This window comes from Eulemur rufifrons, chromosome 29 (genome assembly GCF_041146395.1).
Source record: "Eulemur rufifrons isolate Redbay chromosome 29, OSU_ERuf_1, whole genome shotgun sequence".
Classification (NCBI taxonomy): domain Eukaryota; kingdom Metazoa; phylum Chordata; class Mammalia; order Primates; family Lemuridae; genus Eulemur; species Eulemur rufifrons.
The window spans coordinates 32,163,967-32,190,110 of NC_091011.1; the positions used below are offsets into that span (position 1 = coordinate 32,163,967).

The 26,144-nt window shown below is 36.8% G+C and overlaps 1 protein-coding gene across 1 annotated transcript in view; it reads left to right on the forward strand.

The window, feature by feature from the left end:
* Positions 1–2,654: 2,654 nt before the first annotated feature.
* The window catches only part of TMEM196 (transmembrane protein 196), a 54,242-nt gene continuing 30,752 nt past the window's right edge, over positions 2,655–26,144 (forward strand). Inside the window, exon 1 of the mRNA XM_069462387.1 lies at positions 2,655–2,801. Within this exon, the coding sequence (XP_069318488.1) occupies positions 2,655–2,801 (147 nt within the window). The remainder of the gene's footprint in view (positions 2,802–26,144) is intronic.

Consider the following 26,144-nt stretch of genomic DNA (forward strand, 5'->3'; position numbering starts at 1 on the left):
GGTATTTACTTATAAATGAAGATGGGTTTAATTTTCTCCTATGTACAATTTAATTTTCAAAAGTTTTGGATTTTGCATCAATGACCCAGACTTAATCAAGATTGGTTATATTCATCCATATGATTAGGCTTTGAGGTATTTAAGTAAACTCATTTCTATCTATCACATTTAGAGATGAAAATTCAATAATACATGATTTGTTCAGTTCTTTTACTCTGTGAAATTCATCTATTGTTAACTCCATCCTTATGTTCTCTACAAAAATTAATTTTCCTTCCTATAAGTTCTCTCTTTCCTATATTTCTGCATTAATCAATTTATTTTAATAATTGCTATATTTCTCCTCTTTCTAAAGGGGAAGAATAATTAAAAAGAAAAGCAGTGACTAAAGACAACCAAAGTTTAGGCAACATAGATGCTTCATTATTTCTGCATATAAATTGGATCATTTAGATGACTTTTACAACATTTAAATAAAATAAACTATGCCTCATTAAAGCCATAAACCATTTGAGGCATTCCAGTAATTGGCTATTTGATGGGCCAGATTTCAAGAAGTATAAAGCAAATCCGTTAATTATCATTCAATATAAATGTTTAAGTCCTTCTCCTACTATCACAATAACTGAAGACTCTTTAAGGCCTAATAAATTGTAACTTCTCTTTCTTGCTTTGTTTGTTTGTTTGTTTTTAAGGGAAGAGGACTCAAATTTTTTAAATTGCAAAATATTAATATGTCAAGGGAAATAAATTGAACTTAAACTATGAAACAAGCCCCAAATCAAATTTAAGAAAACTGAAACTGGCACTTCTGCTACAAAACTTATGCTACAGGTTACTCACCTTTTATGTGCTCACCATTGGGGCTTTAAAAAGAAGCCTCTAATCCCAGAGGCACATACACGGTGCTGATCTGCATGTATTTAGAGTTCAAGATGCCCTAGTCTGGTGTTAATGGTCCCTAGCCTCATCCTCCCTGTTCTATTTTCCTTCAGTCCATCTCCAACTGGTGAACCCCGTTTTTGAGAAAGATGACCCACCCCCAGAAAAATCTCTCCTCATCCTCCCACTTCCTAGATCTCGTTGGTAGAATATCGTGAGATTTTTCATAAAATAAAAATCAGGGAAATGAAAATAAGGTCCAAACAGAGAGATTTTTAGCCATCTAGAGTCTCATATAAATCAAAGAGGACACCACCAAAATATCCAAGCCAAGTTGGCATGGCCCCTGCCCTAATAATTCTGACGACAGAAAACTATCAAAAACAGTTGTGCATTGAGCCAGATCTTTTTTTTTTTTTAATAATGCCTGCTCCTATGCGTACACATCTCTTGAATTTGCGTGAGAACACACGGTTCCAGCTGAGCTGGGTCTAACTATCCATCCCAGAACGTTTGGCAAAGCTTCTAGGAAAGCAGGAGTCATCACCGCAGAAGTGTGGCCCCAGCCTAAAGCTTCTTCACCCTCAGACACAGAGGTGACAGGTCGTGGCAGCAGGCAGTGGACGCTCCTTATGCGTAAGCTTGGAGCTAGCGGTTCTAGACAGACGAGTCCTTGGTGAGGGTCCCTGGGGGTCCTAGTTAAATTAGGAGTCTGCCTTTGCTCCGCTGTCTGCCTTTCTTTGCTCACTGCTCCCCTCACCCCAGTACACAACGAGGAAGAAAGTTTTGCACAGAATGAGCCCCGCGTTGACGTAGGCATCGCCTCCCCTCTCGGCTGGATAGAAGCCCAGGAGGGAGCGAACGGGGGCGACGCAGAGGTAGGGATCGCTCGGATGCCTGCGGTCAGGGTCGGCCCGGGGGCGGGGCAGATCAAAGGCCAGCCGAGAGTATTGGTCCTACCTCCACAAACACATCAGGCTTTTTCCTCCTCCGTCCACCTCCTAAATCCCTATGAGGTCATAGCAATGAGAGAGAATCAGATCAAGAGAGAGGGGGAGGAAGAGGACGACGACGAGGGAGAAGAAACCCAGACGGAAAGAGGCCATCAGACAAGGTCGCTTTTTCTGGCGACACAGCAACCGCGAGGAGCGTGGTGCTGAATACCATCCGCCCGCTCCGCCTGGGCACCGACCGGACTTGCTCCTTCACTTGGCATTAACAAGAAAACAAAGGCGAGGAGACGCGAGGGCGAGGGACAGAGAAGCCCCGAGCAGTGTCCCCTCGGAGCTCCAGGGAGCAAAGCTCATCTCCTCCGCAAAGCAAAGGGAAAGGAGCCTGAAAAGGTCTGGGAGGGTAAGGAGGGAGCGGCGCTTCCTTGCGGAGATTTGGGACGCGGCGGGACTCTGGACAGCGCCTCGCGAGCCGGGCTGCGAGCTCCCTGGGCTCCTCCAGGTTTCAGGTTCCTTCTTAAAAGCCCTGCTACCGGTGTGCTGTCTTCTCCTGGACTCTCACCGCCAACCCCAAGAAGATCCTTCCACAGTCCCTGTCTGAACGTGCCAGGGGGGTGGAGCAGCTCTTTCGTCCCTGGCCTGCTCAGAGAAGAGGGTCTCCGTTTCTGGAAATCGGGTCCTGTGGATAATGCCTTGCTGGTGAAGACAGAAAAGTTTTGGGATCTGGTAGGGGGTGGAAGGGGTAAGAAGGATAGTGGAAGAAAGAAAAGGTGGATGGTTGGTTTCCCTCTGTGATCTGGAAGGAATGATGACCGAGGAAGGATGTGCACCAGCGGCCAGATTATTGGGAGCCTCTTGGTGCTCTCTGTGCTGGAGATAGGGCTGGGGGTGTCCAGCGTGGCCGTGGGGGCGGTCAGCTTCAGCCTGGCCCTCCGAGAGCACAAGCCGCAGCTTGGAGACTCGTCCCCGGTATGGAGCGGGGTGTGTGTACGTTGAGCCATTTCACTCTCTCTTTACCTCTTTATGGTGATGGTCAGTGTGCGTGCCTTAGTCACTCTCTCCTTGGGAAACAAAATCATAAATCTCCTCTGGCTTGCATGTAGGTTCTTGTTGGCAAGCTCTGTTTCTTTATGTTGTCCTTTTATTTATTAGTGTTTTTTTTTTTCCTTACCTGGGCTTAAGATCAAATTAAATGGCTTTGTTTAAAGTTGAAGGAGTAGGGGGTTAGTTCCCACTGGCTGATTCTGCAAAGGGCAGCTCAGTGGCGCTGACTGAGGGGATTGGGGGGCGGGGGCGGAGAGGTCACACCTATCAAGGGCAGACTCACTTAGTCTTTGTTTCCTTTTACAAGGAAAATCAAAGTGAGAGTGTTGCATCATTTTTCTGTACCAGGGAACAAGCAGGGATAGTTATGCACTGATCTCTGGGCAATAGTGCCCAAGGTATACCAAAGGCAACACCAATATGACAAAAAGAGAAATGCAGTGTGAGTGTGAAAGGAAGGATGGGGGTGCATTTCATTCCAGAAAACATTGTTCTTAATTTTCCCTTGCTAGCTATCTGATACTTCACCTCTGAAACTCTTGTAAGTTCTACACAATAAGTTAGAGACAACAAATAGTAAGATAAACAACAACGTTCTAATTGAAGAATAATTCAGCTTGAAGAATAATTCAGCTTAAAGAATACCTAACTTCTCAGAGAAACTGTCATAGTTTCCTCTATGTCAGATGGCAGACTCAACAAGCTTCTTGTTTATTTTCTTAGAGTAAATTTCTAGGTAAGCCTTAGAGACCCATTCCTTCCACTAAGGATCAATAAAATAACTCAGGACTATTGCCAGTGTGGACCTAATTGAGAAAAACAGTTTTTTCCTCTCCTTTAAAGTTACATAGCTGCCATACATTTCTGAGTCTCCAGCATGATCCTATTTTTCAAGATAATTTAATATGAGGCTACTCTGTCACTGATAATTCGTAATACATTTAGCAATCATGGTTTAATTACTTAAGCTTTAAGTTACTGAAAGAAAATCATAATTTAGGAGTTCAAGAAAAATCATCCCAAAGTAATTCATTTTTGAGAAATTCTCTAGCATTCTTAAAACTGGTAAAATTATATTTTGGATAATTAGTCTTTATATGTTAATTTTTCCAAGTGAGATAAATGTTTTTAAATTGCAGAACTTAAAAGAAAAGAAAAAGAAAAATAGTGTTCAATTCTAACATTGAATTCATCCAAGAATCCTTGTTCTGAATTCAGTAAGTTACAATCAACCTCCAAATAATTACCTTGACCTTTATTATGTAATTTTTGTCAATGTGTATATATATATATATATATATATATTAGAATTTGAAAAGATAAAAAGCACATCTTAAGTCTGACAATTCTTCATCTTATGTGCCATAGTAATTATTTTGAGAGTTGAAGTTATTGTTCTTGTTGTTCTATAAACAGAAATAAGACTTTAAAACTTCTATTGTATAACTATCAAAATGAATTATAATATCACTATTTAGAACAAGGGGGAGAAAAGGTGATCTTTTGGTGATTTAAGGGGGAGAAGCCTTAAATACACTCAAGTCAAACCCACCTGAAATTCCACAAATTGAGTGAATGAAATTAGGTTGTCTCTAAATAATATTAAAGTATCCAGTTTATCTTTTAGAATAATAAAAAAAGAGTTACTTTGGCTTGGTATCATGTAAGAAAAATAATTAAGTAATTTTTTTCTATCTTTCCAGACTATTTAATATTATGATTGTTTAGAGTAAGAAAAATTCTCCTGCTTTCCTGGCACAATAGTTTTGAATTTTATTGACTGATTCAGTAAAATCAAATACATCTGACCAAATGAATGGGTTTGAAATTGGAATGTCCAAATAGTTGCTCGCTTTTATGAACCCAAGTTAAATATCAAATTTGTGAAGAAATAAATAACCAGTTGGGATCATTGTGATTACCAAATGATAGGCCAGCTAAGTAGATTTTAAAAATTCTTTGGGGGAACTCCTTTGTGGTACAGTCCAAACTATCTCAATTCCTTGAATGATGAATTTCTATAACCAATATTTATAGAGGGCTTAGCATGTGAAAGGCATTTTACTACTTACTACAGAGACTATGAGGATGAATCAAAGCACTGTTCTCAAAAGGGTACTGCCCAGTAGAGGAAATATGATGGGTGTATCACTAACTTTGTCAGTGGTAAGAAGTTAGAGTATGACCTCAGAGAGATATAGGGACAGAAAAGGGGGAGAAAGCTTGAGGTAGTCAACGAATTATCCATGAGAGAAGTATTATTTTACTCTTAATCTTGGAAGTTTATTGGGGCTTAGAATTAACATACCACAATGTTAATTAATGTATCACAGTGTAAGATCTGAAGTCAGACTATCTGGTTGCAAATCCCAGATCTACCACCTACTAGTGGGGTGACTCACCAAAGTTTCTTCACCTGTAAAATAGGGTTGTTACAAGGCACAAATTAAATACAAGTGGCCCTCTCTATCCGCAGGGGATTGGTTCCAGGACTCCCACCAAAATCCATGGATGCTCAAGTCCCTTATATAAAATGGCAAAGTATTTGCATATAGCCTAGGCACACTCCTCTGTATACTTTAAATCATCTCTAGATTACTTATAATACCTAAAACAATGTAAATGTTATGTAAAGGGTTTTTCTACTGTATTTTTGTATTTCTTTATTGTATTGCTTTTTATTTTTATTTTTTTCTAATATTTTCAATCAGAGGTTGGTTGAATCTGAGGATATGGAACTGGGTGAGATGAAGGGCTGATTGTAATGGCCCCAGCAAAATGGATAGCATGTAGTAAGCATTGAATAAACATGAGCAGCTTATACTGGATACACAGACTGGCAGTGGAAGGTGTGCAAAAAGAGAGCCTTTCAGGTATCATGGATTAAGGCAAAGAAATGGGAGAGGATGGGGTGTGTTCCAGGAAGAGTAGGCTCTTCTATTTTCTGGTGTGTGGGTGTGCGAGAGGAAGATAAGAACAGAAAGAGTGATTGGGGCCAGACCATAGGAAGCTGTGTGCCAGTCTGAGTCAAGAGGTTTATTTCCTTATATTTTTAATAATAATAATATCAATTCTTACTTTCCAAAGAAACTCCAGGGAGATGCAGACGGAAACCAGGTAGAAAATTATTAATCTCTTTAGTAATTTATGAATTAAAAATCTATATTACTTATGAATATCAAACGAGATTTTGCAATAATTAAGCTGTCAGGATACACATAGTCTATATAATCAAGCTATGTTTTGATTGGTGCCATAAAGCTTTTTCAACATATTAATATCATCATTATAAGATTTCTGAATTAAATTTAAAATTAATGGAAATAAAAGCTGCACTATGAAGGGATTACTTTTATATGGAGAGATCATGAAATCATAATCTTTTTATCTAGGAGTAGTGCACTAAGGATTTAGGCAACTACTATATTTTGATTATTTGGCCCCAAACAAAAGAGTTGCCTCAAAATAAAGGTAAAGGCTTAAAATGTGTGAAATGGATGCTTACACAGATTATTTCCCGTCACTATTTCATAATCAGTCAGGGATGCTTCCTGTGATCAGTCTAAAAAATGTGGACAATTAGAAAGAAAAAAATTATTTAACTATAGAGAAAGCTATACAATTCTTTATAGCATTTTTGTTTCCTCTTGATTCTTTGTTAAAGCTGATGTAGTAACCTACAATGAAAGCACAAAATCAGAAGTAATAACTGTTAGATAACAATGGATAAACCATTGAGTAAGATGTTTTGATAAAGATATAGTCACATGAATTATAATTGATGTGCAAGATTTATGAACAGGGAGTTAAATAGACGGGACTGTGTTTCCAAGTGGCTGTGTGAAAGTCACTTTTCTCAGCCACTAATACATCATGTATGATGGGAATGGACTGTATTTAGTAGTCTGCAGATTCATAAATCAATGAGAATTTTATTTTGTTGCTTTAGGTTGGCATTTGGACATCTAGAGATTCATACAGTGGTATCCATAACAAAGTCTGATGCTGAGTTGTATTTGATACATACCATGCTGCAATTCTATTCACCTATATCTGATAATAGTCTATAAAATTTAATTTATTAAAAGAACTATTCTAAATCTCATTCTCCCACATGTAAACCACAAGGTAGTCTTTTAAAATATTTAAATTTTTTCTTATCTAAATAATTTAATGTTTGAGTGATTTTATTGCTATTTTTCCTGGACATACTTGAGGTGTTATCATAACTTTATATGCTTAACAAATCTGATATTTCGCTTGAGTGAAATTTATAGCATAATCAATGCACATACCTTTTCTGTAGACTTCTGATTCACCATGGCAACAACTCAGCCAATTGCAAGATTTTGTTGCAATTCACCTCTACACATTCTGATCCATAGCATAGCAATACGAATGAGGTACTGCATACAAACGATACTTGCTCCAAAGTATTATTTCAATATTTATATCTGTGAAGTATAATTAGTTAAAAGCAAACAAAACAATAAAGTAAAAGAAACTCCCCAAACAGTTACTTCAAATATACACAATCTGAAGCTAGCATATCTCTGACCAGATAATACATCATTTTTCTCCAGGGTCAAAATATATAATATAAGGGATTCATATCTTTTTATATGATATGAAAACATGGCTTCTATCTTCAGAAGAAAATAACAAATATACCTGTATGCCCAATTTAAAATTAATTTTAATTATACAAGTAATTCATGAATATATTCTTTCAAATCTTTAAAGAAATTAAAACGTGGTCTTCTTCCCTGTCTCTTTATCAAAATTAGTCATCATGATATTATTACAATCTCATAGACATTTCTCCATGTAGAAAAATAGGGTTTTGGGGGCATATAACACAATTTTGTCTCAAGTTTTTTGACATAATGAATCCCATTCATGGATTCCGTAGAGCCCAATAAAGATTCTCTTTCTTATAAGATTCACACTCGCATTCTCAAATGCTACTGGTCATCTAGAGAACAAGCAATTAGATAAATGGCAATTAGATAAGTTAGACAAGCAAACCTACTAAAAAATATAATTATTATTCAAGAACTCATACCATGTATCAAAAGAGATAAATATATGTCTATTTCTGGTGTTGATTGATAATAGGGCAGTGGAAGAAAAATGGTGAAATTTTCCGTTATCTGATGAGATTTTGTTAGTCTAGATTCTGTCCATGTGTAAGTGGCATGTGTTGGAATTTCTACGCAGAGACTGTGACAAAATTTGCTTTGGGCTTTCGGCCCTTGTCCAGGGATATAACTAGTCTTGAAGTTTTTGTCCTAGAAACATTTGGGATAAGTGATATTTGCATCAGTCACCTACTTGTTGACAGCTCAACAGAAACACGATCTTAATAAAGTCAAACTTCTTACTTTCAATATTTTTGTCTAAAATATCTGAGTTGACTCACTGTATTGGCTTAATTATTAGACAAATTATCCAATGTCTACTTCCAGTATAGCCAAGCAATTTAACTTTTTGTATATTCACTTAGTTCTCAGGCAACATTTAATTGTATTGGTAGATTCATTCACCCTGAAATGCCTGTCTTTGGCTTCAGTAAAAACTATAATAGATTTTGGTGTGTGTGTACATGCACATGAATCCTTACACACACGACCAAAAGTGTGGGAAGCCCCATCACAGTTTTACGTTCAAATGATGTTGGGTCAAAAAGATCATTTCACTTGTGAAGTGAACCAAATTTCATTTCACCACTGCATTTAAAAAGTTATACCTACACACACACACACACACACACACACATACATATAAAATATATCTATATATTCCCATTCAGTCAAATGGCATGTCTATATCTAAATAACTACATCCAGGGTTGGTAGAAATATTTGACTGCATTGTTTTAGCAATCTAGTAAAATCACCTGTTGTCCCATTTTGCAGACAAATGTTTTAACATGCCAAATTGACAATGCCCAGATAATTAAATGACAGTACATAAAGATTCTCATCATGCATATTTCTATGATAGAGAAAAAGAAAAGAAACTATTTAACTACTTTCCCCTGTGAGGCACAAAGCCATGCAGTCCTTCTCATGATTGCAGATCTAATCAATATATACTTTATTCAAATTGTATGACAATCAGATTGGATTCATACGTCTCAATCAAACTGTGGTAGTGGATAATGTTATGTCTTCTCACTAACTCACAGTGTCCTTATTTGTAAAAGGAGAAAATACTAGTACCTATTTCATGGAGTTGTTGTGAAGCTCAGAAATCGATGCTTACAGAATTGTTAGTGCTGAGCCTGGTGTGGAGTAAGTGCGCAGTGAGCATCATTTGCTGCCTCCACTCTGCTGCCCTGTGCTGCTCCTTGACTGCCTGGGACCTAGAGTCCTTAATCAACCCTAGTTTGACTCATTCTTTTTTTGTTGTTGTTCACATGCCATATGTGTCTAGTCAGCTTTGGATTTAATTGAGGTATATACATGAGCAACTATAAAAATGTACCAAATATCTACATTAGAAAAGTCATGTAAATGTTTAATCTAAAAGTAAATGAGGAAACAGCTGTTACTATAAAACATCTCTCCTTTGTTTTCTGTTTGTTTGTTTATTTGTTTGTTTGGAGTGGGAGAGAGCAGTAGAAACATTATGATAAAGATATTTGGTAATTAGATCAATTAGACTATTATATTAAATATAAATTAGGCAAATCAAATAGTGGGGATATGGTGACTACTATTTATGGCATAAAACAAAATCCTTAAAAATATCTGGAACTACATAAGTATTTGTCAAAAAGTCAAAAGTACAAATTAATACCTCTAGTAAAAAACACTTGCTATCTTGGAAAATTGTAATGCTTTTGCTTGAACTACCCAAGTAGCTTTGAAGAAATGTTTATTACAAATTGTTTTATTAACAGATGTATCAATTAAATATTTAGATTTAAAAAAAGACTACTATAATCTCAATTAATGACCATGATTTTTTAGCAGCAGTATTAAGATTTTTGAGAAGCAATTCTAAATTCCATTAGTTCATAATCTATTATTAAATATTGGACAAATTATGTGGTCAAGATAAAAAGAAAATATTAATAATAAAATAGGTCAACTTGAGAAATAGGGTGCCTTAATCTATTTAACATATAGAAATGATACTAGACATGATTTATTAACAATTAACTAATATTCAAATTCTGCCACATGCATTATTGTTTCTAATTTTAGCAACTTTGTGCAAAATGTGGTATTTCATAAAGTTTAAGTAGAGAAAGGAACTTACCTAGGGTCCATTGTTATTTAATGAGCTGAATCAGTATTAAAGCCAGTGCAATCTTATTTCAAAGCTGGCACTTTTTCTATGGCATTGTGGGGAACTTTGAACATTTTCATGAAATAGTCGTTCATTGAGGCCTGACCTCATTATTTTCTCTCCAACCCTGAATATATGAATCGGGCAGGACAACATAAAGACTAGGTCTCAATTATTCTTTTCATCTATTTTTCAGAAGGGACTGGCATAGTCAACCAGTCAACAAGCACAACCCCATGTTATCAGAATTGTGCAGTCTGAGATATTGAATCAAAATTGTCCATTCCATTAAAGCTTAAGATTTAGCCTTAAAAAATACAACTAAATTATTCATCTCAAATTATCCTTAAATATTATGACAGCAAGTTGGGAAGGCACAGAACAAATATAAATGGAGTTCAAAATAAGAGGTATCATTAATGACTTGCTCATTGGGGGGAATCTTCATCTGGGCCTTGGAGTTGGGCAGGTTTCCAGAGGGCAGAGAAGGGATGATGTGCCAAGTAAAGCTAGTCACATGTGCATAGTCATGGAGAAGGAGGGAAAGGATAATGAAATGGAGTGTTTCAGTAGGATTGAGAAGATGAGCCTTGTTAGGGCAGAGATACATTCATGTAAAAACTGGTCAGTGAAGATCTATCTCATCTAAACAAGAGGGTCCCAGCTTTAAAAGAGTCCTGCAAGAATGGCAAGACTAGTCCACTCTTGATTCTCTAACTAGGCTTGGAGAGCTCCACAGGGTAGAGCTCAATGATCATGAGGCCAAGACAGTTGGGCCCAGGTATGGTTGCTCAATTTCAAGGCAGAACACTAGCTTTGTTCCAAGATGTTTATCCTGAATCAAAAGAAAGACTCAAGGGAAGTCTTGAAATTTAAGAAAATGTAAATTTACCATCACAATTCTAACTCCATTTTCAAGTGTCATTCCTGTTGATGGTGGATTTGTGAACTCATAATTTCCTTGTGTTCAATTCATCTCTCACAGCTGGCTGGCATATAAAAATAGACACTTGTACATTTAATTGGAGGTATGAGCATGACACAAAGAGATGAAAATAAATGTGGGAACTATTAAGACCTGCACTGAAATTCTAGCTCTCACATTTTCTAGTTGTTTAGGTGAGTTACATTATCTTATAGAACAATTAGTTATTTCATCTTCAAAATAAAAATAGCAATACTACTTCTCATCACATGGAGTTCTAAAAATTAAACGTAATATTTATAAAAAAGTATTCAATACACATATTAGCTATTCAATAATCATGTCTGACCCACAACAATGACTGCATGCTTTTGCCATTTTCCAGGAAAATCTATATTCTATGTGTGGTTTCTATTTGTGTAATATGGGCATATTTTTTTTTTAATACATTTCTGAAGGTAAGTATAAGACCATTGATGGAATTGACCTTAGACTTTAGACTTGCTAACATTTAGGTCATATAACCTCTCCTAGAAAATGTGTACACATCATAACTGATTTGGGGCACTTGTAATAGTTATTAATAGTTGTCATTTAGTGTACGTGTTCCAGAGACCCAGGAATAATTGTTTTAGGTCAATGTTGGAATAACAGGGTATGAGGCATAAGTCTCATTTGTTCCACCAAATAGAGATGTGTGTTTGATTTTCTCATTATCATTGGCTGGGATGTTGGAATTCTTAGTTTTTTCTTTACTTGTCCTCTGTCAATTGTTTTTCTATAAGGATTATTCTGGGGAATTAAAATAATAATGATGACATTAATAATAACATCAATGGCAGTTTATGTTTGTAATATACCACATGGCCTAAGAATTCCAACTGCTTTAATTATACCATTTATCTCAGCAGACAACTTTCTTCCCTTATGGAATGAGAACCTAAAGGATTTAGGATTTAGTGATTTTTAAGATCAGAAAGTGAAATCAGTAACAGGAGTAGAATGCAAACCCGATCACCTACAGAAAGAAATATATGTGGGTGCATGCACACACACATGTGGGCACAGGACAGGTGGGAAGATAAGGAATTATTAGGAAAAAGTTGCTAATTGCCTTTGATATGTAATATAAGCTGCACTTGGTCTGCCAGAGCCCTAATTTGAGGGTCATAACTCTGTGACCCTCTGTGCAGCTGCAGTTCATTTTCCTAACTGGCTGGTTTTCGGAAACTGCCACGCATGTTGGATGAACATTCATCTGTTGTGTTGGCAATTCTAGGGAAGAGCAAAACTTTCATTCTCTAATCTCCTAGGGTCACTGGCTATTTTCAACTCTGTAAGAACAGGTCACAAATCAGGTTCAAAGCTGCCATGCACCCAAGGGAATAATTTTTTTCTTCCTCTTTCACTAAATCTATCATCTACATTTTAAACTATGATATAGTTTCCACATGTGTTGGGTTGTGAGCATTTTATTTGAATGCTGTCCTAATATATTATAGTATCTAAGTTCATTTTACTCATATTTGACATGAAAGAATCTTAAACATAAAAGTATAAGCAAAAGAAATGCAAATTGGGATAACCCACAATAATATGAAATTACATTAAGTTACATAAAGTGCACTTATTAAATTGTAATTATTGAATTATTAAATTATAATTATGAATATCATACAGAGGTCCTGTATAATGTATATAGAAAGTCTAAGCTACCTTAATAAATAAAATGATACTGATAATATTGATAACATCCTTTTTTACTTCCCTACAGAAGAAATCATAATCTTAAATTTTTATATAAATTTAATCTTAAAATTTACTCATTTATTGTATTTGACTAATACAAAAAATTTTAGACTCCAAAAATAAACTCTTCTGATTTTGTCACTGCCATCTATGAGGTGGGTTTTCTTTTATGTTAAGGAATAGTGTGAATAATGACTGTAACTAAGATTTAGACAATTTAAATTGACATTTAAATATATGGCAAATTCAAAGTCCCTCTTATCAAAATTCACTAGTTTAGTCATAATTTTTCTATCACTTTTGTATCAGAAACATCTCTAACATCAAAAAACCTTATTCACCTAGCATGCTCAAAATATTCAAGAGATTATTTTTTAAAAAAGAAAAACTATCACAAAACAGAATTGGAACAGAACACAATGAATAATGCATTAAAAACAAGAGAAATTCATTACATGAACTCTGGGTGGGGGTGCAGAGATATGAAGAAATAGGATTCTGAGGATCAAGAATGATTTGTTATGCATACTGAAGGATTTGGGTCCCAGGCCAGTGGAAAGTTTCAGAATTTTTTGGACTTGATTTATTTAGAAGAACTCAGGATGCCTATTAGCTACTTATTATGTCTGACAATTCCTTCTGAAATTTTTTTTTTTTTTTTTTTTTTTGAGACAGAGTCTTGCCTTGTTGCCCAGGCTAGAGTGAGTGCCGTGGTGTCAGCCTAGCTCACAGCAACCTCAAACTCCTGGGCTTAAGCGATCCTACTGCCTCAGCCTTCCAAGTAGCTGGGACTACAGGCATGTGCCACCATGCCTGGCTAATTTTTTCTATATATATTTTAGTTGGCCAGATAATTTTTTCTATTTTTAGTAGAGACAGGATCTCACTCTTGCTCAGGCTGGTCTCGAACTCCAGACCTCGAGCGATCCACCCACCTCGGCCTCCCAGAGTGCTAGGATTATAGGCGTGAGCCACCGCGCCCGGCCTCCTTCTGAAATTTATTAGTATGTTCATCTTTCTTCAGTTACTTCATAGTCTCTGAAAAGTTTTATCTCACTGCCTCATGTACCTGCTCATTTAGCACTGTGAAGGCATTCTTTTCATCTCTCCTATGAGTGCTTTTGATTTAATTCCTGTATCTGCTGCGGTTGCTTTCTATTTCCCCTGGTCTGCTAAGCCACCAAGATGGCCTGGTGCTAATGGAGGACAGCTGATCACATCAACACATCTCTTGCACATTTTATCATTTCTGTATTTCACTTTTTTCTGTGCAGTTGATTATATTTGTGTGAGGTCATGCCTCCATTGATAAAGATGTATATTTACCTTTTTCTGGTTAAACTGCTTGTGAAATTTTCTGAAGTGGAGGAAACATGGTGTATGGATCTATATGCCTTATTTTGGTGCTTCATTCTGGAGTGGAAAATAAGAAATTAGTTTGAGCTTACGGGAAAAAACAACAGTACATAACTAGCAGGGTTTTCCATGGACTAAGAAAAGAAAAAAAGAAAATAGGAAGGTGGAAAAGTGGCTTCTTTTAAAGATGAACACTCTGCTAAAAATGCAGAAGAATTGAGAGAGGGGAAAGCTGAAAGCCAAGGCCATTGAGGAGATCTGTAAATCTAACAAAGGCAGAGAAAGCCCGGGGAAATGGATAGTGAGATAGCACAGCTCAGAGCCTGGGACTCCCAGGGTTTAGGCCACGAAGATGGAGCCAAGTCAATGTTGAGGTCAATGGCAATACTACTTAATGGGCCTGAGCTCCCCGGTCCACACTGAGTTGGGATGAGACAAGGAGAGGGATGGCAATGGCGTGTGGAAGAAGAGCTCTGTGCAAACACAAGAGGGCAGGCTCCTGTCCTCATTCTCATGAGCCAGCTGCTCACTCTCTTCAGTTCTTTTTCCTTAGATTTAGTCAACAAATACTGATTCCAGCATCACCACATTCTGAGTCAGGTCTTAAGGATCTAGCAGTGAATAAAACAATCATGATCGGCTGGGTGTGCTGGCTCATGCCTGTAATTCTAGCACTCTGGAAGGCCAAGGCCTGAGGATCACTTGAGGTCAGGAGTTCGAGACCAGCCTGAGCAAGAGCAGAACCCTGTCTCTACTAAAAATAGAAAAAAATTAGCCCCGTGTAGTGGCGCACACCCATAGTCCCAGCTACTCAGGAGGCTGAGGCAAGAGGATTGCTTGAGCCTAGGAGTTGGAGGCTGCAGGTGAGCTATGATGATGCCACTGCACTCTAATGGAAGTGACAGAGTGAGACTCTGCCAAAAAAAAAAAAAAAAATCCCTGAAATTCTGAAGCCTAATTTAAAAAGGAATATGGACAATGACTAAATAATGGACAAATTAAAATTACAGATTGTGCCATCTTAAACAGGAAAATATGTAGGCTTATAAAGAATACAAAAGAATTTTATTAACAGTAGGGAAATCGGGAAAACCATCTGGGAGGGAGCAGTATTTTCTGAAGAAGATGAGGCATTACTCAGACATAGAGGGGAAAGAGCATTGTTCTAAGCAGGGGAACAGCATGGGTGAAGACCCGGAGATAGGAAAAGTTTCGTGTGTTCGAGGATCTGAATGAAGACCAGGGTGATTGGATTGTGGCAAGTAAGAAGGAGGGGAAGGTAGAAAGCACTGGGTGAAGTGGGCAGGCAAATGGGGGGAATATCACTTAAAACTTTATATACATGTGACAATATTTTGATTTCCTCCTAATTTTAATAGAAGACATTGAAAGTTTTTAAGCAGAAAAGGGACAAGATTATATTTGCATTTTAAATAGCTCATTCTGGGCTGCTGTTTAGAAAACATACTGAAGTCAGACAAGTTAGTCACAAGTGTAGTCAGGAAGCTACTAGGATGTGTGACGCAATGGTCCCTAGGATGAGATAGGAGGTGGTATGGGTAAAGGAACACATTGTGTTTGATTATGTGCCATTGTAGAGGATGGTATTAAGAATGACTCCCAGATTTGGAGAATCAGCAACTGATAGGGTAGAGTTTCCACTTACTCTTTTGAGAAGTAGATGATTAGAAAAGAGAAAAACTCTCTGTGTGTGTGCGTGTGTGCGTGTGTGTGTGTGTGTGTGTGTGTGTGATGTAGGGCTGGAGGAGATCAAGAATCTATTTGTGACCTGTAAAGGTAGAGGTGCCAGTGAGATATCAAAATGGAGAGATGCTGTGGATGGTTAGATAGGTGCGTCTAGAGTTCAGAAGGGCTGTGCTGGAAACCTCAGTGTGGGAGCAATCTGTAAATAATATACAAGGTGCTTAAAGCCACATGATTGGCTGAAACTACTCACATGAAGCCTTCAGTTACTGTAATATTCAGAGACTGAATAGTGATGAGGGACAAGAAAAAAGAGACGGAGAAGTTTGCCCAGAGAACTATGCTGAGGACTGGAAGAGTGTGATGCCAGAGAAGCCCAAAGGAGAGACCTTCTTTGTACAATGAGGACCAGAATGTGGTGGTCATTGTTTACCTTAGCAAAGGTGGTGGAACTAAGCGATGGGAATATAAGCCAGACTAAAGTGTACTGAAGAGAGAATGGGAAATAGGGATCTAGAAACAGTAAGTGAGAGGCTTTGTGGTGCAGGAAGATGGGGTGTGTGCAGAGCTAGAGCAATAGATGTAAAAAGATTTGGAGTCAGGGAAAGTTTTTATTTTTAGGGGAGATTTTGGAGCACTTTTGCATGCTGATGTGAATAATGGAGTAGCAAGGGAGAATATATTTTTTTTTTTATTTGGCTGTAACTTTTGCTTGGAGCAAGGGAGAATATAAATATAAGAGAGAAAAAGTCTTGGACCAGGTGAAAGATGATTGGATTTAGAGCTGAAGTGGGAGATGTTTTTGTTGGTTTTATCTTTGTCTATTGTAAAAGAGAGAGAGAGAGAGCGCGAGCGCGCTCACGCAAGACAAATTTGAGTGAAAGCTCAAAGAGTTTGGCACAGTTAATGGCCAATGGTGAGAGGAGTTTAGTGTGGCTTCTCCTTTTTTATCAAGTCCTAGACTCAAGTAGTCAATAGCTGAGGGTAAAAAAAGAGATAGAATTCTGATTTGAGGTGCACTGTCATTAAAATGTTTTCTCTTCCTGTTGGTTGAGAATTATAAGTCAGTCACACAATACAAACTGGATAGAGACTTAGAAATAGTTTATTCTAAATTTATCATTTTACACATAAGTAAACTGAAGCCCAGAGAATTAGTACAGCTGGCTAGCTATAGAACCAGGAAAGAGCCCAAATCACCTAATTTTGTTTCTAACACTATTTCTACAGATGTCTCAAAATATTAAATATCCTTAAAACAGGCTCTTGATCAAAAAGAAAATGCAGTTATATGGCTACTGCTCCAAACTTAACAGGAATGATTCTAAATTATTGGCACTGCTAAGCTATAATGGAAATATAATAAGTATTTTTACAGATTTCACAGGTTTCCACCCATTTGGAAATTTCAAAGAAATGCCTTCCTACAGAAATTTTGGCATGTTCTCCCTGGTACTTTTCCAGACCAACTGGGAAATGGGAACTAATTTTTAGAAGTTCACTAATATTTTCTAAACCCACAAGAGCTATTGATCAATTTAGATAAGTAAGTGAATTGCCTTTAAGAAGGTTTTAAAAACAGATTCCAAAGCTCATTTATCAAGCAATGAACATTCAGAAAAAGTTGGACTGGAAACATCAAAGTCCTGTAGCTATGAATATTTGCTGAATATTTTCTTTTTACTTAAAACATATATGAATCAAAATTAACTTATTTACTACACCATTTGCCTGAAGTGCTTAGGAAAAACTATGTACATATTTTATATATATATAATATATATGTGTGTGTATATATATGTACATAAAATGGCTTAATCCAACACTATTTTAAAAAATGTCAAAACACTTTATGAAGATAAATGCTTTTGGCTAGTGTCACATTATAAAAAGTAGTCTTTTTCATGAATTTATTTTTAACCGTGAATATAGTATACTTACTAGTGATAGGATGAGCTTAGTTTTCTAATATGAAGTTAAGAAGTATCATAAAATATAAGCAATATTTACAACTTTTGTATGCCAATTACTTATAATTAAAGTACAAGATTTTCTCAAAGGAACAGTTATTTTGAAGAAAAAAGTGTAACTTTGATTCATGATTTTGCCAGTGTTTTTTCAGCTCTACCTAAGGTGCACCAACTTAGGCCCTCAGACCTTCAGAATTGTCTTTCAGAGGGAGACATGGGGGAGGTGGTTATAAAATATTAAGATGAAAGTATCTGCTGCATTAAAAGATCCAAGTTTCAGAGACATTACACAATAGGTTATTCAGAAACTTATGCATGGAAGAGGGCAAACTGCCTCTAGAGCTCTCGCAAAACTGAAACCAGCTAATTTAGGAAAGCATTGTTATGCCCTGGGTGATTAGATATTTGGGAGAAAACTTGTTTTTCCTTGACTTGTGGCCATTACTAAAATTGAGCATCATCTAGATTTTCAGTCAAATACAGTAGCCGCTGGCCACATGTGGCTATTGAGCCTTAGAAATGTGGCTAGTCTGATGTAAGATGGGTGACAAATATAAAATACAAACTGAATTTCAAATATTAAGTATGGGAAAAAAAGAATGGAAAATATCTCATGTTTTTTAGGCTGATTGCATGAGAAATAATACTTTTTATGTGTTGGGTTAAACTGTATTATTAAAATTAATTGCATCTTTTTGTCTTTGCTACTAGAAAGTTGCTACTAGCAAGTGTGCTTATATATATGGTTTGCATTTGTGACTTCCTTACATTAGATTTCTATTTTACAGCTCTTGTCTGGATATTTTTTGATCAAAAGAAGTGATTAGCTGGTCAGGAAATCCCTCATGCTTTGTTTTGCTAAGATATTAACTATAGATGAGGAAAGTCTTTAAAGACAATTTGAGTTACTGGTGAACTAGAAAGGCAGAATTGGCTGAGTTGATTGGTAGAGACACCAGAAACAGTTGAATGTTACAGTATAGCATTTCCCAAAATGGACACCTAAGTTATCTGCTCCCATGATACAAACCTTTCAATCTTTACTTTTTATTGTGAAATCAAAGTCTCTTTGTGACTTTTTTTAAAAAGAGATTTCAAGTATCATCTATCAAGTACCAAAGGTGTTTGGGAAGAGGGGAGGCTTTTTTCCTACTTTTCCCACTGACCTGAAATTCAATCATTTATCCATTCAACAACAAATATTCATTGAAATGTTTGTTAGTGCCAGATCCCATGCTAAATGTTTAAATATTTTTTTTTAAATAATATCTTACTAGGAGGAGTTCAAAATATTTTATAATGACAGATATAAAATCAAACATTACCATAAAATATGATCAGGGTTAAAATAGGCATTACTACAATATGTTATGTTGGGTCCTTACTAGGACTTTGTAGAGAGATCGAAGAAGGTTTCACAAATAATGTTAATATTTACACTGAATCTTGATGTTCAAGAAGGAATTTTCCACATGAAGGGAGAAAATAAACATTGATTGACACCTGCCATGCCCCATAGCCAAAGCTAAGTAGTTTCACATGAATTGTCCCTTTTAATTGCATAATCATGTGATATTAACATTAGTCTCCTTATCCTTATAAAAAGAATGGAAAATATTATCTCATTATAAGTGATATGTTCAGTGTCAGAAAGCTGTGATTTATGTCATGGTAGATATTGGAGAAATATTGGCTAAAAATGAGTGGGAAGAAAATAGGGTCACATAGATTAGTGATCAGATAATGTCAGAGCAGAAAGGGACTCAAAATTCCATCCAGTACAACTCTTTCCTTTTAAAGGTGAAGCCCAGCAAATTCAATTGACTTGCCTAATGTAAATAAATGGCAAAGAAAAATGAACTGGCCACCTAGGAATTATGAATTGCAGAATTTTTCTCGGTAGTGCATGGCCAGATCTAGTTGGTTGACAAGCTCCTAGTCCATGACTACAGAAAACAATTCCATCAAAAACTTCACTCTGGTAACAACACACTTCAAACACTACTCATGATTTATTGCAAGGTTTCAGCTTATCTGCACAAGATTAATGTCTGTATTCTAATTGAGTTGGAATTATGATTTATTGACATTTTATCACATAATTTCCCCTTTTTGAAATTCTAATGAATTTTCACTTGCTTTCCTTGCTTTCCTAAATATTTGTTCCTTTAACAGAACTGACACTGTCAAGGTAGTTTTGGTAATATAAAGCTTCAAGATATCTGAGACCTTCTCAGTGAATCAATTTGACAAATAGTTATTAGGCTTACTTTTAGTGAAGCAATTTGCTAAGAATTTGAAGATAGGTAATACACTAGACTCTAGATCTAAGGGCTTTATAGTTGGTAGGGGAAATATAATCAATAATAGATATTGAGCACTTGAATTCTTCTAAGTGAATTATATCTACTATTTTATTTAATATTTTACAACAATTCTATGAGATATGCACTCTCATGCATCTAGTTAAAGAAGAAACTGTGGGAGAATAATATAAGAAACTTTCTCAAATCTGGAAAATGGGAGAGCCATGATTCAAACCCCGTCCTCTGACTCCAGAGCAGTCACTCGAAATCACCAAGCTGTACTTCCTCCTACTAAATCTAAATAAATATGTTTCGATACAGAACAAAGTGTATACAAATCTTGTGGATGTACAAGGGAAGATGAATAGCGAGACAGATCACTTCATGAAAAATGTGCCTTTGGTGGCAAGCCTGAAAAAATGAGGTAGGAAGGGTTTGACGAAAGATGAGGAGAGAAAGGCATTGTAGGCTGGTGGAAGCAAGGCCCACAAGACCTTGAGGTTAACAAAGAGCATGTTGAGGCCGGGTGTGGTGGCTCACGCCTGTAATCCTAGCACTCTGGGAGGCCTAGGCGGGTGGATCGGTTGAGCTCAGTAGTTAGAGATCAGCCTGAGCAAGAGCGAGACCCCATCTCTACTAAAAACAGAAAGAAATTATATGGACAACTAAAAATAAACATATATAGAGAGAAAAAATTAGCCGGGCATGGTGGCACATGCCTGTAGTCCCAGCTACTCAGGAGGCTGAGGCAGGAAGGTTACTTGAGCCTAGGAGTTTGAGGTTGCTGTGAGCTAGGCTGACGCCATGGCACTCTAGCCTGGGAAACAGAGTGAGACTCTGTCTCAAAAAAAAAAAAAAAAAACCCCAAAAAACAAAACAAAGAGCATGTTGGTTTCTGAACACAGGATGCACAGGAAGAACAGAGCTTGAAGAGGTAGACTTGGCCCAACTGTGAGGAATTTGAGTACTATACTATGGGATTCGAATTATATACTTCTTTAGAGATGGACAGGCACTAAAAATGTTTTAAAGGTTTTTGAGGACAGAAGTGACTGGAATCAATTTATTTTAAGAATAATCACCCAGGCAGTAGTGTGAAGGATTAGAGTCAGGGGGATTATGTACATATTTAATGTAAAAATTGAGTCAGAATGAAGGGTACACCAGTAGGAACGGAAATAGAAAGGGCACATGTGAGAAAGTTTGTGAAGGCAGACTCAACAAGACTTAATGAAAAGCAGGCTTGGAAAAATGCAGGTGATGGAGATTGGCAATTAAGGCTTCCTTTCTGCCCAGGTTAAGGAGAATGAAAGAATGTACTGAGACCAGAAAAACTAAAATGGAAATAAGTTTAAGGAGGAGCAAGAAAATAAATGAAGTTTAGACAAGATGTGCCTCTTTGATTCATTTAGTCATGAAATACCCACACATCAGTTATGCATCAGCAATTGTGCTATATACAGGAGATGAAATAAAAAAACAAGGAAATATTGTTCATGCCTTTAAGACACTTATAATCTGTGGAGGGGAGACAAACATCAAACAAATAATTATACAAATAAGTATTTAATTACAATGCTATAAAGGAAAAAGTGAGGGTGCCTAAGAGTTTAAAATGGGAATTCAGTCCAAAAAATTAACAAGGTCTTTCAGAAAGAAGTGATATTTGGGCAGAAAGTTGAATCATGAATAGAAGTTAACCAGTTTAAGAAGAATAAGACTATTTCCCGCAAAGGAAGCAGCCTATGCCAAGCACTTGAGGTGGGAAGGAATTTGTTGAGTTTCAAAAAATTAAACGAGAGGTCAGTAAAGGCTGAGGCTGGAGAAAAAGGCAGATCAGGAAACAGTTTATGGACCATGTAAATATTTCAGATTTTGTCTTAAAGGGGGTGGGATAACATTGAAAGACTTTTAAACATGAAAGTAACAGGTTGAGAGAAGAGTAGTTTTGATGAATGCAATGATGAAAAAAATGATTTGGAAGCTTTTGCTGTAACATGGATGAAAGATGATAGTGGTTTGGAATAGAATTGGAACAATGGAAGTGAATAGAAGCAAATATATTTCACATATATTCTGGAGACAAAAAAATACAATAGTGTGTGATTCACTGAATAAAGTACATGGGCTATGAAGCAGGTGTCAATAAGGACTCCTGGATGTCAAAGATGAGAACAGAATAGATAATTGTAATCTTTCCAGAAGCAAGAAATAAGGAAGGAGGAAAATATTTTCAGAGGGATGACGACAATGACTAGGACACTCTGAATGTAAAGCATTTTTGTGAAACATCTCAGTGTCTGATTCTTCTAGATGGCTTTGTTCTTAGGTTTCATATTGTGGCACCTGGAAATTCCGGGGGCATATCATCACTCTAACTAGGGCCAGTAGGAAAGCATCTGCTTCCTTGACTGATGAAACAAGATTTCTAGAATTTATTCTCTTTTCCTCTTATCGACCTTACTTATGTGGTCATATCTGAAGCACTCACTGTGATCAAGAGCACAGAAGATGCTAATTCATTAAATGTGGTTCATAAGACTCTGGGAGATGAGATGCACATGACAAAGTGAGGGATGGATGGTTTCCTCAGCAGAAAAGTGAGGTTTACTTGAGGTGGGAGGATCCCCTGAGGCCAGGTGTTCTAGGCCACAGTGCGCTATGGTCCCACCGTGAGTAAACACTCTTGCACTCCAGCCTGGGCAACATAGCAAGATCTCATCTTTGAAACAATAATAATAAAAATTTTATAAATGAGGTATTTTTGCCAGGAGATAGACAAATAAATACTGAACAGCAAAATAGCAGCTTTCTACTGCCACACAAGGTAATCGATGCCATTGAAGTAGATGAAAGAAAAGATAAAAAAGGTGTAGTTTGGAATATGGGGAGAACATTGTAGAAAGACAGTTGGGATTCTGTTTCTGAGTTCAGCTAGAGGTCAGTACTGGATATGTAGACATGTAAAGTTGTTGGAGAGAAGTAATAGCTAAAGCCACAAAGAGCATAGAGTGAGAAGAGAATTGAAACTTAAAAAAAAAAAAAGAAAAAGAAAAGAAAAGAAATACTGGCTTAAAGGATGAGGAGGGTGAAAGAATCCAATAATAGAGACTGAGGAGTAACAGCAAGAAAAGTAGGAGGGTAATCAGGAGGGAGCCATGCGAGCAGCAAGCAGCGAGGAGGGTATTTCAAAAGTAAGGGAATGGTCAACAAGATGTCATTGATAATCTTAGAAAGAACAATTTATTTAGTGAAATATAGGGATCAAGACTATATTTCTTACTTTGTTTATTTAATAAATAATTATAGAGAACTGACGGATTAAGTACTGTAACCAAAGACCTTACCCTTCCATCCAACATTTTAATGATTGCCTGCTATAATCCAGGGACCACGCTAAGTAATCCAAGTGGGAGTAGGTTGCTGGTGGTAATTATAAAGATGAATAAAAAATAGTCTCCTCTTTAAACAGTTTAGGGTCTAGTAATATAAGTAATAAACTATGGTATGAATGAAAGAATAATGAGGTCCATGAAAAGTTACTATGAGAATTCAGAAGAAAAGATTGGCTCATATCTAATCAGAGAATGTAAGATGGACCCTGAAGAATAGGTAAGAATATGAATAAAACTTTCCAAGAAGAGAAGTGGAATGAGCCAAGATGATAAACTGAGATTGTATGGAATTATCTAAGTCCACTTTGGGTACAGCAGCAGACCAGTTGGCACATTGGATTGAAACCCTCCATCTGGGCCCTGATGCCAGGCCAAGAAATTTGGAGAGCCATTGGGAAAAAAAAAAAAAAGGAATAGGTGGTCAAAATCATGCTTAGAATGAACTTAAAATGATATTAGAGAAACAAAAGGCAGAGAGACTCTATCAAAAGCTCTTAGATAATCGTGGTGAGGCCCTGAATGAAACAAGAAGTTCATTGTGGGTATAGAATTAATGACACACAGTAATTAGTTTAATTAAAAAGACAGGGAAGGGGGAGAAAAATCAATAGTGCCTCCAACTTTTGAAAGAACAGTAGTAATAGTGATAGACACAGGAAATTTATGAATGAAAACAGGATTGAGACTCATTTTATGATCCTGAAGCTAATAATGTGAGCCTGGATGTCTTTCATTGACTGTCGTGCATCTGGCTATGTACACACTGAATTGCAAGATGATTGTAGGCTAAGCTAAAAATAGTCGAAAGCTTTTATGATGACCAACATCCTGTGTTATTCTCTAGTCTCTTGGAGCATGGACTCACTTTAGATATAACATTTTGCGTTGAAATGTCATATCCAGAAGCAAGTGTTATTGATAACACTTAGAAGATTTCCCTTGCATCAAATAGAAATTAATATGCTTCATAATGATTTTCTAGAAGGCAGTCCCCTTATGAGCCTTGAAGTCTTGCTAATTGCAGCTCAGCATATTAGGGCCAGAGATTGGAGAGAATAATGGTGCTCAGATCCCTGGGTATATATGGTGGTGATATGGGAAAGCCCACCTCCATGGAGAAGGGAACATGAGCATTCTGAAGCAAACCAATACATAGTTTTGGCACAGGGGAACATTCTGTGAATGAGAGAAAAACAAAAATGTATAACATATTCCTTATTCTTTTAGGAATTCAGACACTGCTCTGTACCTATTAGATGCTCAACATTATTATGTAATTCTAAAAATTATTATTAATAGCTCCATTTATTTATGATTTATTGGATATTAGAAATATACCAAAAACATCAGAAGTGTTATCTCATTAATCCTTTTAATGACATTGTAAGATAAGTATAGCATACTTGTAGTCATATATCTATTTTACAGAGGGGGAAGTTGAGATTCAGAGAGTTTAAGTATCTGCTATAAATCCCACTTGTATGTGGCACAAATTTAAAGCCATGTATATCCCTGACTCCAGAGTCTCTACTCTTAGTCATCATGCTATACTCCAGAAAATTTCTGTCATGCCATGGTTCTAAAAGCAGCACTGGTTCTGTATTCTAGAACTTTGTGGATAGCAACAGTCAATTAACTATTTCCCAGAATGAAAAGTGTCCTGGAGCATAAAGATGGCTCCTCTAGTGCCTCAGAAACAAGCAGCCCGACATGAAAACCTATTGCAGATACCTTTCTCCCACCTGTAATTTCATTCTGCCAGCTGATGCAAAACCATCATGCTATCTAACCTGTCAAGAGAAAGGGATTATTTTCTCTTCCAATATCTGTGTTTCCTCTTCAAATATTAATAGTTTAGCAGAAAAAACATGCCACCCTGCTTCTTCCTAGTTCTGCACTAAAAAAATTAAAAAATAAAAATAACCATGATATCTTTTTTCTCTAATCAGGTAGTCTCCCTATTTTTTCCCTCAGAAATCAAAACTTTGGGCCGGGCGCAGTGGCTCACGCCTGTAATCCTAGCACTCTGGGAGGCCGAGGTGGGCGGATCGTTTGAGCTCAGGAGTTCGAGACCAGCCTGAGCAAGAGCGAGACCCCATCTCTACTAAAAATAGAAAGAAATTATATGGACAGCTAAAAATATATATAGAAAAAAAATTAGCCGGGCATGGTGGCGCATGCCTGTAGTCCCAGCTACTCGGGAGGCTGAGACAGGAGGATCCCTTGAGCTAGGTTGACGCCACGGCACTCACTCTAGCCTGGGCAACAGAGTGAGACTCTGTCTCAAAAAAAAAAAAAAAAAAAAAAAAGAAATCAATACTTTGAATCATGTTACATTTTTAACCATTCCTCTAAACTTGGTCCAAGTACTACAGTTACTCCTCACTGACACATTTGGAAACAAAGCATTGTTCAAGGCAATGAGTATTGGGTAATTGTAACCTTTAAAACAAATATTTAAGAAATACATAATATGTGCTGTTCCTTCATAAAGTCTGAAGTTATATTTTTGGTATGAATTGTACAAGACTCACTCTATTTATGATGGGATAATGTTATTTTTA